Source organism: Leopardus geoffroyi, chromosome A1 (assembly GCF_018350155.1).
Source record: "Leopardus geoffroyi isolate Oge1 chromosome A1, O.geoffroyi_Oge1_pat1.0, whole genome shotgun sequence".
NCBI classification, from domain to species: Eukaryota; Metazoa; Chordata; class Mammalia; order Carnivora; family Felidae; genus Leopardus; species Leopardus geoffroyi.
In genome coordinates, this window is record NC_059326.1 from 196,071,822 (window position 1) to 196,087,047 (window position 15,226).

At 38.1% G+C, this 15,226-nt stretch overlaps 1 protein-coding gene and 1 non-coding gene across 3 annotated transcripts in view; both read left to right on the forward strand.

Annotated features, from left to right (window-relative positions):
- Positions 1 to 15,226, forward strand: part of DCTN4 (dynactin subunit 4) — a 32,008-nt gene that overhangs the window by 4,655 nt on the left and 12,127 nt on the right. The window contains exons 3-9 of one of the 2 annotated variants that reach the window (XM_045437091.1): positions 618 to 796; positions 6,326 to 6,369; positions 8,684 to 8,791; positions 10,018 to 10,038; positions 10,474 to 10,547; positions 10,777 to 10,889; positions 11,606 to 11,715. In XM_045437091.1, coding sequence (XP_045293047.1) covers positions 618 to 796; positions 6,326 to 6,369; positions 8,684 to 8,791; positions 10,018 to 10,038; positions 10,474 to 10,547; positions 10,777 to 10,889; positions 11,606 to 11,715 — 649 coding nt within the window. The remainder of the gene's footprint in view (positions 1 to 617; positions 797 to 6,325; positions 6,370 to 8,683; positions 8,792 to 10,017; positions 10,039 to 10,473; positions 10,548 to 10,776; positions 10,890 to 11,605; positions 11,716 to 15,226) is intronic. The other variant, XM_045437098.1, reaches the window with a different exon arrangement.
- LOC123581878 lies at positions 9,652 to 9,755 on the forward strand. Its single transcript, XR_006704065.1, has one exon. It is a non-coding gene; the product is annotated as a U6 spliceosomal RNA (small nuclear RNA).

Genomic DNA, 15,226 nt, shown 5'->3' on the forward strand with positions numbered 1-15,226 from the left:
CTCTCTCAAGGCATGAGCTGTGACATTTGTCTTCGTCAGAAATCTTCGTGATCTGTACAAGCCTAAAAAGAGTCTGAAACAGTTAACCCCAGACTGTTTAACAGTGATTCCCTCTGTGGAGTAGGATTGGGTTAGGCTTTAATTCTTCAGGAACTTTGGTGCTGATTGCATTTTTTACAAAAAATAATGAACATTATTATTATAAAAATATATTAAATTTTTTTTTTAATTTGTAATGTTTTTTATTTGTTTATGAGAAAGAGAGAGAGAGCATGAGCCAGGGGAGGGCAGAGAGTGAGGGAGACACAGGATCTGAAGCAGGCTCCAGGCTCCGAGCTGTCAGCACAGAGCTTGACTTGGGGTTCGAACTCATGAACCATGAGATCATGACCTGAGCTAAAGTTGGACCCTTATCCGACTGAGCCACCCAGGTGCCCCTGTTTTTAAAATTTTTAAACAAGTTTTTAATACTTTTTTTTATTTCTTATTGTTTGAGGGTCACTCCGTCCTTATAGTTCTCTCTTGAGTTCCTAACACCTAGAACAATGTGTGGCACATAGCAGGTGCTTGATAAATATTTGTCAAATGAATGGACAGTTGTGTTTGTTGTGTTATAGGTGTGCCAACTGCTTTGACTGTCCCGGCTGTATGCACACTCTCTCCACTCGGGCAACGAGCATTTCCACACAGCTTCCAGATGACCCAGCCAAGACCACCATGAAGAAAGCCTATTACCTGGCCTGTGGATTTTGTCGCTGGACATCTAGAGATGTAGGCATGGCAGACAAATCTGTGGGTGAGTCAGGTGGACTTCAGCATGAGATTTTGTGAAATTGGCATTGCTATAATTGCCCACAGATTATTATTTCTGTTACCTGTGGAAGGTAGAAGCTAAATTCCGAGCTAAATCTTTCATGTTCCCAAATTCTCACATTTGTGGGCTACGATGTTTCATCTAAAACTGGGTAAACTGGGGCGCCTGGGTGGCGCAGTCGGTTAAGCGTCCGACTTCGGCCAGGTCACGATCTCGCGGTCCGGGAGTTCGAGCCCCGCGTCAGGCTCTGGGCTGATGGCTCAGAGCCTGGAGCCTGTTTCCGATTCTGTGTCTCCCTCTCTCTCTCTGCCCCTCCCCCGTTCATGCTCTGTCTCTCTCTGTCCCAAAAATAAATAAACGTTGGAAAAAATAAAAAAATAAAAAAAAAATAAAACTGGGTAAACTATTTAGTTTTCTTAGAGTTAGTAAAACAGTATTGATAAATCTGACACTTTCTTAGAATCAAAATATTAATGCTCTTCATAAAAAAGAAACACTCCTGATGATGAAAGACATCATGAACAGATCTAAAAGATAAAAGTAACAAGACTGGGCGCCTGGGTGGCGCAGTCGGTTAAGCGTCCGACTTCAGCCAGGTCACGATCTCGCGGTCCGTGAGTTCGAGCCCCGCGTCGGGCTCTGGGCTGATGGCTCAGAGCCTGGAGCCTGCTTCCGATTCTGTGTCTCCCTCTCTCTCTGCCCCTCCCCCGTTCATGCTCTGTCTCTCTCTGTCCCAAAAATAAATAAACGTTGAAAAAAAAATTAAAAAAAAAAAAAAAAAAAAAGTAACAAGACTAAGAAAAATATTTGGATCATATATAACAGACTGAAGGTAAATAAACAAAAATAAAGAACCCTTGTAAATCAAGGAAGAGACCCCAAAGAAACACTGGGCTAAGGATAAGAATAGCAGCTGTCAGAAGTGGAAATAAAAATGATGAATAACCAAAGTGTATGCATGGAAGGACCCACAGTAGGGTTACAGTGATTCTCTATTTTCACAAGTCCCATCCCTCGTGTTTCCTTACCCTTGAAGTATTTTAGGCCTTTCTTTTTATTTCTACTCTTTCTTTGAATATCATGAAATGCCTTGTACTATTAATATTCTGTATATGTGAGTTTTTCAGGTGTTTTTAACACTACTAGGAGTTTCTTGGGAACAAAGACTTTGTTTTGAATGTCTGAATTTTTCATTTAGTTTTCGTTGTTCAGGTGATTGGATTTTTGTTTCCACGCGCAACTTGGTGAGGTAAATTTTTTAAGTCAATAAATATGCACAAAGGTATGTTTAACTTTACCAGTAGTCAGGGAAATGCAAATGAAAACTTCATTGATTTGACAAACTTAAAATCTGTTAATATCAAGGGTTGGCAAGAATATGGGAGAATAGTCATTTCATGTACTACTGCCTTGGAGAGCAGTTTGATAACATTTATAAATTTATTTCTTTTTATTTTTATTAAAAAAATGTATTTAAGTGATCTCTATACCCAACATGAGGCTTGAACGCACAACCCCGAGATAAAGAGTCACATGTTCCTCCAGCTGAGCCAGCCAGGCACCTCTATTTATATGTATTTTTATTTTAACAAAATAAATGACATTTTATTTACTTACTTAACTCCAGTACAGTTAACATACAGTATTACATTAGTTTCAGGTATATAATATAGTGATTCAACAATTCTATATATTATTCAGTGCTCATCATGATAGTGTATTCTTAAATCTCCTTCACCATTTATTTTAACTTAAAGATTTTTTGTTAATGTTTGTTTATTTTTGAGAGAGAGAGACTGAGTGTGAATGGAGAAGAGGAAGGGGCAGAGAGAGAGGGAGACACAGAATCTGAAGCAGGCTCCAGGCTCTGAGCTGTCAGCACAGAGCCTGACTCAGGGCTGGAACCCACAAACCATGAGATCATGACCTGAGCCAAAGTCAGACACTTAACTGACTGAGCCACCCAGGGGCTTCACCTTCACCATTTATTAAAATTAAATTGCTTTTATTCTTCTCCCCAACAATTCCATATCCAAATATCCCGGAGCATTCAAACACATCCTCAAATGTGCGTATGTAAAATGTTTGTCAGTGAAACAGAAAAACTGTGTTGGTTTGGACCTAAAGACCTAAGGCCCTAATTACCTCTCCATCATTTGAGTATTTCAGAGCAGAGATTGCGCTTATTTTCAGTAAAGGAAACTTCCTTTATTTTTACATTTCATCTGTACTCCATGGTTAACACCAGAAAGTAGAAACTATGTACAGTCATTTCAAAATCTTGAGTTGCTATTTAGTTTTTATAAAAACAGTAGTATTGCTAACTCCTCATTGTCTTTTTATTTCTGAAATGGAATGAAATTTCAATTCTGAAACTTGATTTAGACTTGTTAAAAATTTGTATTTTGGGATCTTCATTAAAATTTCAGCTTACTAGTCTATGAGGAAGCCCATAACAAACTCATTATGTCAGTTGACATAACAAAAGTGAAGATGGACTTTAAAAACTTTTTGTGTGTGAGAAAGCACGTGTGTGTGTGCATGTGGGGGGCAAGTGGGGCACAGAGGGTGAAGGAGAGAGAATCTTAAGTAGGCTCAAGCAGGGCTTTGTCTCACAACTGTGAGATCATGGGACCTGAGCCAAAGTCAAGAGTTGGATGCTTAACCAACTGAGGCACCCGGCACTAAAAACTTACAGATTTTCACACACTTTAGAAGTAAATATGGATGAAGTTTCTTTAGATTCAACTCAGTTCTTAAAAATTTAAGATTTGATTCTGTGGTGTTTGCTCTTTTCATTTAGAATGCTTGAGCTCTTGGTTATTTTCTGACCTTGTACATGAGGTTGGTAAAATACTCCTCAAAAACAAAAGTTAACAAGTGTATCTTTAGTTCCTTAAGAATGTTCATTGGTGGATAGATATTTCCTGAAATGTGATTTGTGTTAGAAAGATCCTTCCTATAGCATCTTTTTAGATCATTAGTAAATATTTGAGTGGGTTTTTTTTTTTTTTTTTGAGTATTTTTTTTAAGTTCATTTATTTATTTTGAGAGAGAAAGAGTATGAGTCTGGGAGGGGCAGAGAGAGAGACAGAGAGAGAATCAACCCCAAGCAGGTTCTGCACTGTCAGCACAGAGCCCAATGTGGGGCTTCATCTCACGAACCATGAGATCATGACTTGAGCCGAAGTCAGATGCTTAACCAACTGAGCCACCTAAGCGCCCCTGTTTGTGTGTGTTTTAATGTCAGTGTGGCAAGTAAGTTGTTTGAATTTGCTTACAAATTTAAGTTAATTATGAAAAACAACCTACAGTGGCATAGTACATATGCCCCAGTGAGTTGAAGTGTATTTTTCTACATTTGTATTTTGTGTCTTGTTATCAAGTTATAGAAACAACGCCCAGAAGTCCACATAGATTTCTCAGTGTTACTCTGTAGAGAATGTTTTATGCTTTTTAGATTATGAGCCATTAGGGTTGGAAAATTTATATTTCAGAACTTAAAACCTGTGTTTACTTCAGAAATCTATCTTCTCTAGGGTATCTTGACAATGATAATTGAATACTAGGAGCTCTTAAAGAGTACAATTTTTTCTTTCATGATGTCATTGGCGTGTGAGAAGCTCTGAAACCACTTTAGAACTATTTGTTTATTTGTAAGTAAGCCATTGTGTCTGTAAAGTGCAGAGAAATGAGATTGTTATGTTTCCCAAATTGCTCTTCAGAATAAATTACCGGTTCTAAAGAAGCAATTAGGTAAAAACATCCAGAGTTTTCAAAATATTACAACTAAAACATTGCTTTCACATAATTGTTTTTCATGTTTGTCTCAAGTAAGGCAGCGTTTAAAATACAAATATTGTACTAAAGGATGTTAATTGTTGCAGTTTCTTGCAAGAAGGTATGGTGTCACCTTCAACAAACATCCTTTTTGTTTTGGAAAAAGGTTATTTTTAGTTATACAAATAATACACATTCGTGTATTTATCTTCCAGCTGCAGAAATTAAACAGAACCAAAACAGTTTAAGCCCTTGTGTAGGCCTTTCCATACCGCATCCCCCCTCCTCTGCCTCCTAAAGAGAGGCAGTCATCCCAGTCCTGAATTTAGAGTTTAATCAGTGCCCATGCCTGTCTTTATACTTCTCCATATATGTATGTAGCCACTGCCAAATGTTTTTCAATTGGAAACAAATGGAAAAACACTGCATGCATTCTGCTACAACTTTTCTCTGTCAGCATTATGTTCGTGGTATGTAGTTGATTTATGCATGACTTACCACAGTTTACCCACTCAGTCTCTTCTGATGGACACTTAGGCTGTTTTCATTTTTTGGATTTTGGCAACAGTACTGTTAGAAACATTGTACGTATTTCCTGAGTCACAAGAGTAAAGTTTTCTCTACATAACTGAAAGTAAAATTGCTTAAGTTGTGTACATCTTTAGCGCTCCAAAATGGCTTCCCAACTTTGGTCCCACCAGTAACAAGGGTAGACTACCCATTGCCCCAGATTGTTGGCAGGTCTAGTATTGTTGGACTTCTTCCAGATTTTTCCAAACTGATGGTTGTAAAGTGGTATCTCATTATAGTTTGCTTTTCAGCTTTTTTTGGTTAGCTTTATTGAGATACACAGTAACAGTTGACTCTTGAACAGTGCAGATGTTAGAGATGTTGACCCACCCCCCCCCCCCACCATGTAGTCGAAAATCTGCTATAAGTTTTGACTCCAGCAAAACAACTACTAATAGCTTACTGTTGACTGGAAGTCTTACTGATAACATAAATAGTTGATTAACACATATTTTGCATGTTATATGTATTGTATACATATATATTCTTATAATAAAATAAGCTAGAGAAAAAATGAGAAAAAAATACATTTACATTACTGTACTGTACTTATTGAAAAAAATCCACTTATAAGTAGACCCATGCAGTTCAAACCCATGTTGTTCAGGGGTCAGCTATATTCATTATGGTTTTACTTTTAACTTTCTGGAATAATCTTTTCCATTATGATTTGTGCGGTGTATTTCTTATGTAAGAAATTCTTCTCTATATCAAGGTCATAGAACATACAAATTGCACAGTGTTACAGGTAAGAGCAGGGTCTTAAGAATCAGACTACTTGAGTTTGAATCCTAGCTTCACCACTTACTATCTATGTGACTTTGAGCCTCAGTTTCCTCATTTGTAAAATGAGACTGATAATAAGAATGCCCATCTCAGAGGGCTATTATGAGTATAAAAGGGTATGTAATACATTTCAAATACCTGGCACAGAAACTAAGCATGTGTTAGTTGTGGTGGGAGCGGTTATCTTTATCACCGTCATTATTTTTAGTGAAAATTTTGTTCTGAGTGTCCTGGTTTATATAATTTATAGGACTGTTAGAAGTTCTGTGATTTTATGTGTTTAAGTTGCATTATTTGGCCTGAAGATGATCCGGTTTTTATGAAAAGGTAAATATTAAATTATGAAAATTTGTTTAACGTTCCTTTGTCTTGCAGCTAGTGGTGGTTGGCAGGAACCCGAAAATCCTCACACGCAACGGGTGAGTGAAGTGTCGTCAGAGAGAGGATGAACTAAAAAGATGGAGGGAAAGCTGAAGATCTTCCATGTTACGGACTATGGATGTGGCATATGCTTAGAAATCTGTGATGTGTTTTTTGGTGTCTGTTACACATAGAAAGTGCTTCTCATAAGACATTAAGTCACAATGGCTGTGTTTTCCAGTGTGACTTAAGTTCATAGAAAAACCTAGCTGTAGCTTTAGTTCTGTGGTCAGGTTGTGAATCAGAATAAGGACATAGTATGCGTTTGTTTCTGTTTGTCATGTATCCGCCAACTAAGTTAAGGTTCTGTTTGTTCTCAAATGCTCTCGGAAGTACCATGGACATATAGATGTCTGAACTCCTAGAAACACCACACATATAAGATGCCCTTGGATGAAGCAGTGGTTGCTGATAGAAGCACGACTCGAGCATTCTTTAACAGTTTAAAGTGAATTGATCTGTTTGGGAGGTACCTGAGCTGATTTCGTTGCCGCGGAAACTCAAACATGAGAAAGAAGATGACGTGCTTGTGAAATGAAGGACTTCCGGTCAGGCTGTACATTAAACAGTGACTTCTAATCACTCACCTGTGATATCAGCAAAAGTTAGAAATACCATGGATGAGAGTGTGAGGAATTGGACCTTTCACATACCCTATTGTTAGTGTAAATTAGTACAGATTTCTTGAGCTCTCAACAGCATCTACTTTATGAACTGTGACCTACGGAAATACTTGCATTTATACACAAAGATACGTATATTCGTTGACCAGACATTTATCGAGCACTTATCATGTCCCAGGGGCCATGCTGAACAGTAGGCATACATGGTCCCTTTCTTTATAGAGCTGAAGTCCAATGGGGAAATAAAACTTGATCAAATTATCCCCAGATAAAGGAGAAAGGGTGATATGTGATATGAAGGAGAAAGAAATTGTGCCATGTGAACACTTAAGGAAATTGTTTTCATCTTTATTTATCTTAGAGAGCGGGGGACAGGGGCAGAGGGAAAGAGAGAGAGAGAGAGAGAGAGAGAGAGAGAGAGAGAATCTAAAACAGGCTCCATGCTTAGTGCAGAGCCTGATGCAGGGCTTGATCCCACGACCCTGGGATCATGACCTGAGCTGAAACCAAGAGTCAGATGCTCAACTGACTGAGCCACCTGGGCCCCTGTGAACCTTTATTAGGGAGATTTCAGCTAGTTGAGTCCATGTCTGAGGACTGTGCTGAGCTCTGAGGACAAACAGGCACAGAAGGGAAAGAATTCAAGGCAGAGAAACAGCACATACAGGGAGCTTATAAGTGGAAGAAGCAAAACAAGTTGTAGACAAGAAGGGGAGTGTGACCAGAGCACAGCACAGTATCAGACAAATGGACAGAAGAATGTGGGGTTGGACCATGTGGGACCACATGGACCAAGTCAGGGAGATTGAGAAGCTTTGAACTGTTTTTAAACTAAGTGCTGACAAGATCACGTTAGTGCTTCTAAGAAGTAATTGCTGCTGAACTGAAAGTGAATATCAGGAAGCCATTAAAGTCGCATCATAGGAAGTGCTTAAATACCTTAACAGATATCTGTATTACACGATAAGATGCAGCCTTGAAAACAATGAGATCTGTTGACTGGATGAAAAGTTCCTAATACTTCTAGTCAAATAAAAAGTTTAATTTATTTCTCCTATATTAAAAGTGTTTTCAGACCTATGAAAGCTACGTATGTATACATGGGGTTTTTGTTTTAATGTATGCAGATTGTAATATTATCGTACCCATGTCTGTGTGTAAGAATGCTATCTAAGCTGATAATTGTGGATGCCTCTGGTGAGGGGAAGGGTGGACTTGGGCACAAGAGAAAAGAGAAGTATCGCTTTTTATTCTTTATGTTAAATATTGTTTGAACTTCTCACAACATATATTGCTCTTAGGATTAAAATATGTTTTAAAAATGAAAAGGTATGAGTGGTGGAGAAGACAGTACAAGCTGTCACAGTCTTAGATGTCCTGTGGCCATGCAGAGAAAATGGGAGCAATTGTGAGGGGAAAAGTAAAGAAGTAAAAGAGTAATAAAAAGAGGGCTTGAAATTTCCAAGCCTTTTCATTGCCCGTTTCTTCCTATTGCCACAGTTTCCATTTTAATTCTGCAAACGATTGAGAGAAATGTGATAAAGAGAAATTCTCTTTGAAGGGCAAACTTGACTACTGTAGTAATTTGTCTCCTTCATTTGTTATGTGTCCAGTCAGTGGTGTTGATTAATTTTGCATATTTCCTGTTAGCTTTTTATGAAACAAATACTGCATCTTTGATTTCTTACAGATGAACAAACTGATTGAGTATTACCAGCAGCTTGCTCAGAAAGAGAAGGTTGAACGAGATCGCAAGAAACTAGCACGGCGTAGAAACTATATGCCTTTGGCTTTTTCGGTGAGGACTTGGTCCAAAAAAGGAGTGCGCATTTCATTGATCGAGGCCTGTGTGGCATGAGAACGGTGACCCTTTCGGAAATTGGCCACTGTCCTTAGATTCCTGAATGATGAGTAGCAGAGAATCCTAGTGTCTAAGTCTAGCAGTTAACGCTTTTGCCATATCACGAGTTCTATTTGAGTTCTTTCAGTTTTAAGGACATTTGTGTTCCTTTTTGCATCACTGTCCTCTCTCTCCCGATTATTCCCCACAGCTCATGTTTAATTTTGTAGGCATCACAGAACTCTTAAACAGAAAGTCAGAAGAAGGTGGGCAAGTGGTAGATTTTATTCACGTTACCCAGTAGCCCACCTTTGACATCCTGTAGTAATGGTTTTCCAGCTCTCATGGTTATTTCTGGCACCTTCCTATGTTTCTCCAGTGTGAAGAACACTGACTTTTACGCAACGCATTTGGGTGGTTAAATAAATAGTAACATATGTACGTGTAATTGTTAGGAATTATTTATGGAAGTCACTGTCGACTAGTTTGTACTACCAATCCAGAAGCAAAAGGTTAGGATTTGGTGCTTTTGTTATTGTCCCCCAAGTTTCATTTGCTGTCAAAGAACAATTTCTTTTCTCCATGCTTGCTGGGGGCCCAGCAGGTTGACACTGAATACATAACATTTATTGGAGGACAGTGATGTCTCAGGCACCGTGCTAAGTGCTTTTCCCATTTTATTTAATTCTCACCAAAATCCTGTAGGGTAGTTTGACAGTTGAGGAAATACAACTTACCATCCTGCTTCTGTATGACAATTAGTTTAAACCACTAAAACTCTAAGGGTTGGTGAGGTCCATATAAAAACCTTTAGTTTTGTGCTCGCTTTGGCAGCACGTACACTAAAATTGGAACGACAGAGAAGGTTAGCACGACCCCTGCGCAAGGATAAATGCAAATTTGTGAAGCGTTCTATAAAAAAAAAAAACTTAGTGTTTAATAACACATTAAGACATGCAAGGCATCTACATTTGCCAGAGACTTTAATGAAGGCTAAATAAAACTTACGGAATAGTTCAGTGCTATAATCAGCATATGCACTAGTATGTTTAGGAGAGGAATTTGAATTAAAGGCATTATTCTTCCAGCTTCCCTTATAACCTGCCTGCTGTATGAGTTTGCTTCTATCTTATGCTGCATTTTTTTGTCTCTGTTGCAACCTGCTGCTATTTGGGGGCCTACAGCAACACACTATTCATGTAGTGGTAAGTTCTCTTTTATGATTCTTGCTAACCCTGAAGAAGTTAGCAGGTGATCACTGGTGTTCCATGAAGACGTTCATCATGTAGCTTAGACACTCCACATAGTTCTGGTCTAAGCCATAGAGCCATTGCTTAGATACTTTTAGATTAATGGTAAAAAATAAAAATAAATAAAAATCACATTTAGTTCAATTTTGCTGTACTAATATAGTTTCAGTCTCCATGTGTGATGCTTTTATTATTCTTTTAAGAATAAAGTGATGTGGGGCTACAAATTTCTTTCTTTAAAAGGAACTTTAAATTAGCTTTTTTTTTTTTTTTTTTTTTTTCTGCTTATTTCCCTGAGCTTCTCATGCTGTCCCACCCCAAAATCTTTCTTTTGGCAAATAGGATGTATAAATACGGGATTTATAATCAGGATTTCTGAACTCTCTTTAGGACAAATATGGTCTTGGAACGAGGCTTCAGCGACCACGAGCTGGTGCAACCATCAGTACCCTTGCCGGACTGTCGTAAGTTTGGACATTAAATGGCTTGGAGGAGAAAAGCAGGTATCAAAATGAATATTGAAGGAATGTGACGTAAAACAGTGGCCACTGGGGAAGAAGAGTCTCATGCTTAGAAAAGACCTGAGCAGAGAAAGAATGTCCTACAATAGAAGAATGCTTCAGTTATTGCTATCATAGACTTTGAATATAATCAGGTGAACCTTTTGAGAAATTAGTGCTTTTTATCTTTTAGCCTTAAAGAAGGAGAGGACCAAAAAGAGATAAAGATTGAGCCAGCTCAGGCCGTGGACGAAGTAGAACCTCTACCTGAAGATTACTATACAAGGCCAGTCAATTTAACAGAAGGTAATATTTTACATTATTCTACTTTGTTTCTATTTCACATCTAATCTGCTTTGGTTACTAAATGCTCTGGATTTTGAGTTTGTTTTTTTTTTTTTAATGGGTATTTATTTTTGAGATAGAGACAGAGTATGAGCCAGGGAGGGGTAGAGAGAGAGGGAGACACAGAATCCAAAGCAGGCTCTAGGCTCCAGGGTGTCAGGACAGAGCCTGACACAGGGCTTGAACCCATGAATTGTGAGACCATGACCTGAGCCAAAGTCGGACACTTGACCAACTGAGCCACCCAGGCACCCCTGGGTTTTGAGATTTTTAATGCCATAGCTGTTAGTAGTAAAATAAGTAGCAAGTGAGATGGATACAATCATTTGAAGAACTTTAAAAAAAGTTTTTTTCTGAGAGAGAGACAGAGTGTGAGTGGGGAAAGGTTAGAGAGAGAAAGAGACACAGAATCCAAAGCCAAGCTCCGAGCTGTCAACAGAGTCCGACGGGGGGCTCGAACTCACAAACTGTGAGACCATGACTTGAGCTGAAGTTTGATACTTAACTGACTGAGTCACCTAGGCACCCCTGAGGAACTTTAAAATGTCAAATTTCAATATAGTAGTTTTTTGAAGAACTGTTCACAAAGGAAGTGTTGTTTCATGTGATAATTTCATATAAGCCTGATTTTGACCAAGTCGTTACAAACTAAGCCTGGTTCCTGCCTTTCATACTAGTGACCACCCTTCAGCAGCGCCTCTTGCAGCCTGACTTCCAGCCAGTCTGTGCCTCACAGCTCTATCCTCGTCACAAACATCTTCTGATCAAGCGGTCCCTGCGCTGTCGGGTAATTATTCCATTTTGTAGAGTTGCCATTTGTATAAGAGAAAAGCAAAAATAAATTAAACATTGGGATCTGACTAACATCGAAACTTTTGGGGACGTAGTAAATATAAAGAATGCTTACAGAGAATGTACTAGGTGTCTAGGCATCATTTTAAATGCCTTCAAGATAAAAACCCTTACAACTATGAGATATGGGTACTATTGTTACCCCTGTTTTATAGATGTGGAAACTGAGGTACCTAAAGGTTAATAAGTTCATAGCACTAACCCCTAAGAAAATCATGAAAGAATATATAACTTTTAGGCTAATAAAGAGGAAACGAAAAGGAGTAATAATAATTTAAAAGAAAGCAAGAAAGGAAAGACAACAGCAGAATCGAGCCTCTAGGAATTTATAACACAAACAACTGAATTTTTTCAATAAATAAATTATAAAAGAAAACAAAAAAAAGAAGGGGAAAGAAACCTTTTAGATCAGTGCTATTCAGCAGAACTTCTTCTGATGATGGAAATGTTCTGTATTTGCACAGTCCAACATGGTAGCCACTAGTCGCATGTTGCTATTTAGCACCTGAAATGTGGCTGAGGTGCTAAATCTTTCAAATGACCACTTGTGACCAGTGGCTACTGTTAACAATACAGCTCTAGAAGAGATCTACCAAACATAGTATGTAGACTTCATTTAAATCCCAATTCAAACAAAACATAAGAAAGGGGCCAGGGAGCGGGGAGGAAAGGAAGAAATGTTTATGAAATCTTTGGGGAGATTTAAACACTAGCTGGATTTTTGATGCTATCAAAAGAACTTTCCATGTTTTTAACGGATAAAAATAGTATTGTTATTTTTAAAAATATCTTTCAGGGATACATACCAAAACATTTATGGATGAAATGACATGATGTCTGATACTTGTTTCAAAACAATCAGGCATGGTGAATGGGTGAGAGTATACATGAAACCAGATTGGTCATTGTTGCTAACAGGTTGCTAATTTGTTGAAGCTGTGTGACATGTACTAGGAATTTCTACTACTGATTTGTATTTTGCATATATAAGAATATTTCTGTAATGAAAAAGCTCTTCAAAAAAGAAGGAAAGGGGTGCCTGGGTGGCTCAGCTGGTTGTGTCCAACCTTGGCTCAGGTCATGATCCATCAGTTTGTGAGTTCGAGCCCCACATCAGGCTCTCTGGTCTCAGCGCAGAGCCTGCTTCAGATCCTTTGTCTCCCTCTCTGTCTTCTCCTCCCCTGCTCATGCTCTCTCTCTCTCTCTTTCAAAAAATAAATAACATTTAAAAGATAAAAAAAAAAAAAAAAAGAAAAGATACTGGCTTCTAATTGTGGAATGAATAAGTCACTGGAATAAAAGGCACAGCATAAGGAATATAGTCAATGATGTTGTAGTAGTGCTGGATGGTGACAGACCGTGGCTACGCTTATGGTGAGCACAGCATAGCTTAAAGGGATGTTGAGTCACTACGTTGTACACTTGAAATTAATGTAGCATTGTATGTCAACTGTACTCAACAAATTTTAAAAAATAAGAAGGAAGGAAAAGCCCATTTTAAGTATAAAGACATGTATTGATTAAAAGTAAATACATGTAGACAGATAAACATGCTAACACTAATCTTTCTAATCAAGAAAGCAAGTGTAGCTATCTTAGTTTCAGACAGAGCAGATTTCAAAGTAAAGAAAGTTAACAGGGATAAAGAAGGGCATCACATAATGGTAAAGGGGCTAATTTTCCAGGAAGACGTAACAATTCTTAACATGTATATGCCTAACACTAGTGTCAAACTATGTGAGGCAAAACCTGATAGAGCTGCAGGAAGAAATAGATGAATCCACCCTCATAGTTGACATTTCATCACCCCTTTCTCAGAAACGGACAGATGGAGCAGGCAGAAAATTAGTAAGGACATAGCTGAACTCAACAACGTCATCCATCACTGGATAAAATTGACATTTGGAGACTGCTTCACCTAGCAACAGCAGAATATACATTGTTTGCAAACTCATCTGGAACATTCACCAAGGCAGTCTACTTTTTAGGCCAGAAAAAGAACAAAACAAAACAAAAAGCTCATCATAATGGATTTGAAAGAATAGAAATCATACAGTGTCTACTCTCAAGCCACCGTGGGATTAAACTAGGAAGTAAGAGAAAACTAGAAAGTTAGCAAATATGTGGAGATTAAACAACACATTTCTATTCTAAATAGCATGTGTCAAAGAAGAAGCCTCAAGAGAAATTTAAAAATACTTTAAGCCAAATAAAAATGAAAACTACTTATCAAAACTTGTGTGATGCTGGGGCGCCTGGGTGGCTCAGTCAGTTAAGCATCCAACTTCGGCTCAGGTCGTGATCTCACGGTCCGTCAGTTCGAGCCCCACGTCGGGCTCTGTGCTGACAGCTCAGAGCCTGGATCCTGTTTCAGATTCTGTGTCTCCCTCTTTCTCTCTCCTTCCCTGCTCATGCTCTGTCTCTCTCTTCTCAAAAATAAATAAACGTTAAAAACAATTTTTTTTAAAGAAAAATTTGTGTGATGCTGTGAAAGCCATGCTTAGAGAGAAATTTATAGTATCACATTCATAGATTAGAAAAAGAGGAGAGATCTAAAATCAGTCATCTAAGTTTTCACCTTGGGAAACTGGAAAAAGAAGAGCAAATTAAATCCACAGTAAGCAGAAGAAAAGAAATAATAAGAATTCAAGCAGAAGTCAATGAAATTGAAAAGAGGAAATCAGTAGAGAAAATCAACAAAACCAAAAGTTGATTCTTTGAAAAGACCAATAAAATTGATAAGCCTCTCTCCAGGCTAAGTAGGGAAAAAAGAGAGAGGGCACGAATTACTAGTCAAATGAAAAAGGGGACATCACTAGAGATCCATGAAAATCAGAAGGATAATAAATACTATGAACTCTGTGCCCACAAATCTGATAAAAGAAGAAATGTGTGATCTGAATAGGCTTATGTCTATTGAATAATAAATTGAATCACTAATAACCTTCAAAACAGAAAGTCCTAGGCTCACACGTGTTTACTGGTGAATTCTACCACATATTTAGTTACACCAATTCTTTTTTTTTTTTTTTAATGTTTGTTTATTTTTGAAGGAGAGAGAGACAGAGTATGAGCGGAAAGAGGGAGACAGAATCTGAAGCAGGCTCCAAGCTCTGAGTTGTCAGCACAGAGCTGGATTTGAGACTTGAACTCACGAGCTGTGGGATCATGACTTGAGCCAAAGTCAGATGTTTAACCGACTGAGCCACCCAGGCACCCCAATTATACCAATTCTTATAATGGCTTTTTAGAAGGTAGAAGCAAAGGGAATACATCCTAATTCATTCTATGAGGCCAGTATTACCCTAATACTAACCAGGCAGACATTACAAGAAAAGTACAGATCAGTGTCTCATGAACATACGTGCAAAAATCTTCAACAGAATATTAGCAAATCAAATCCAAAAAAGTATTAAAAGAATTATACACCATAACCAAGTGGGATA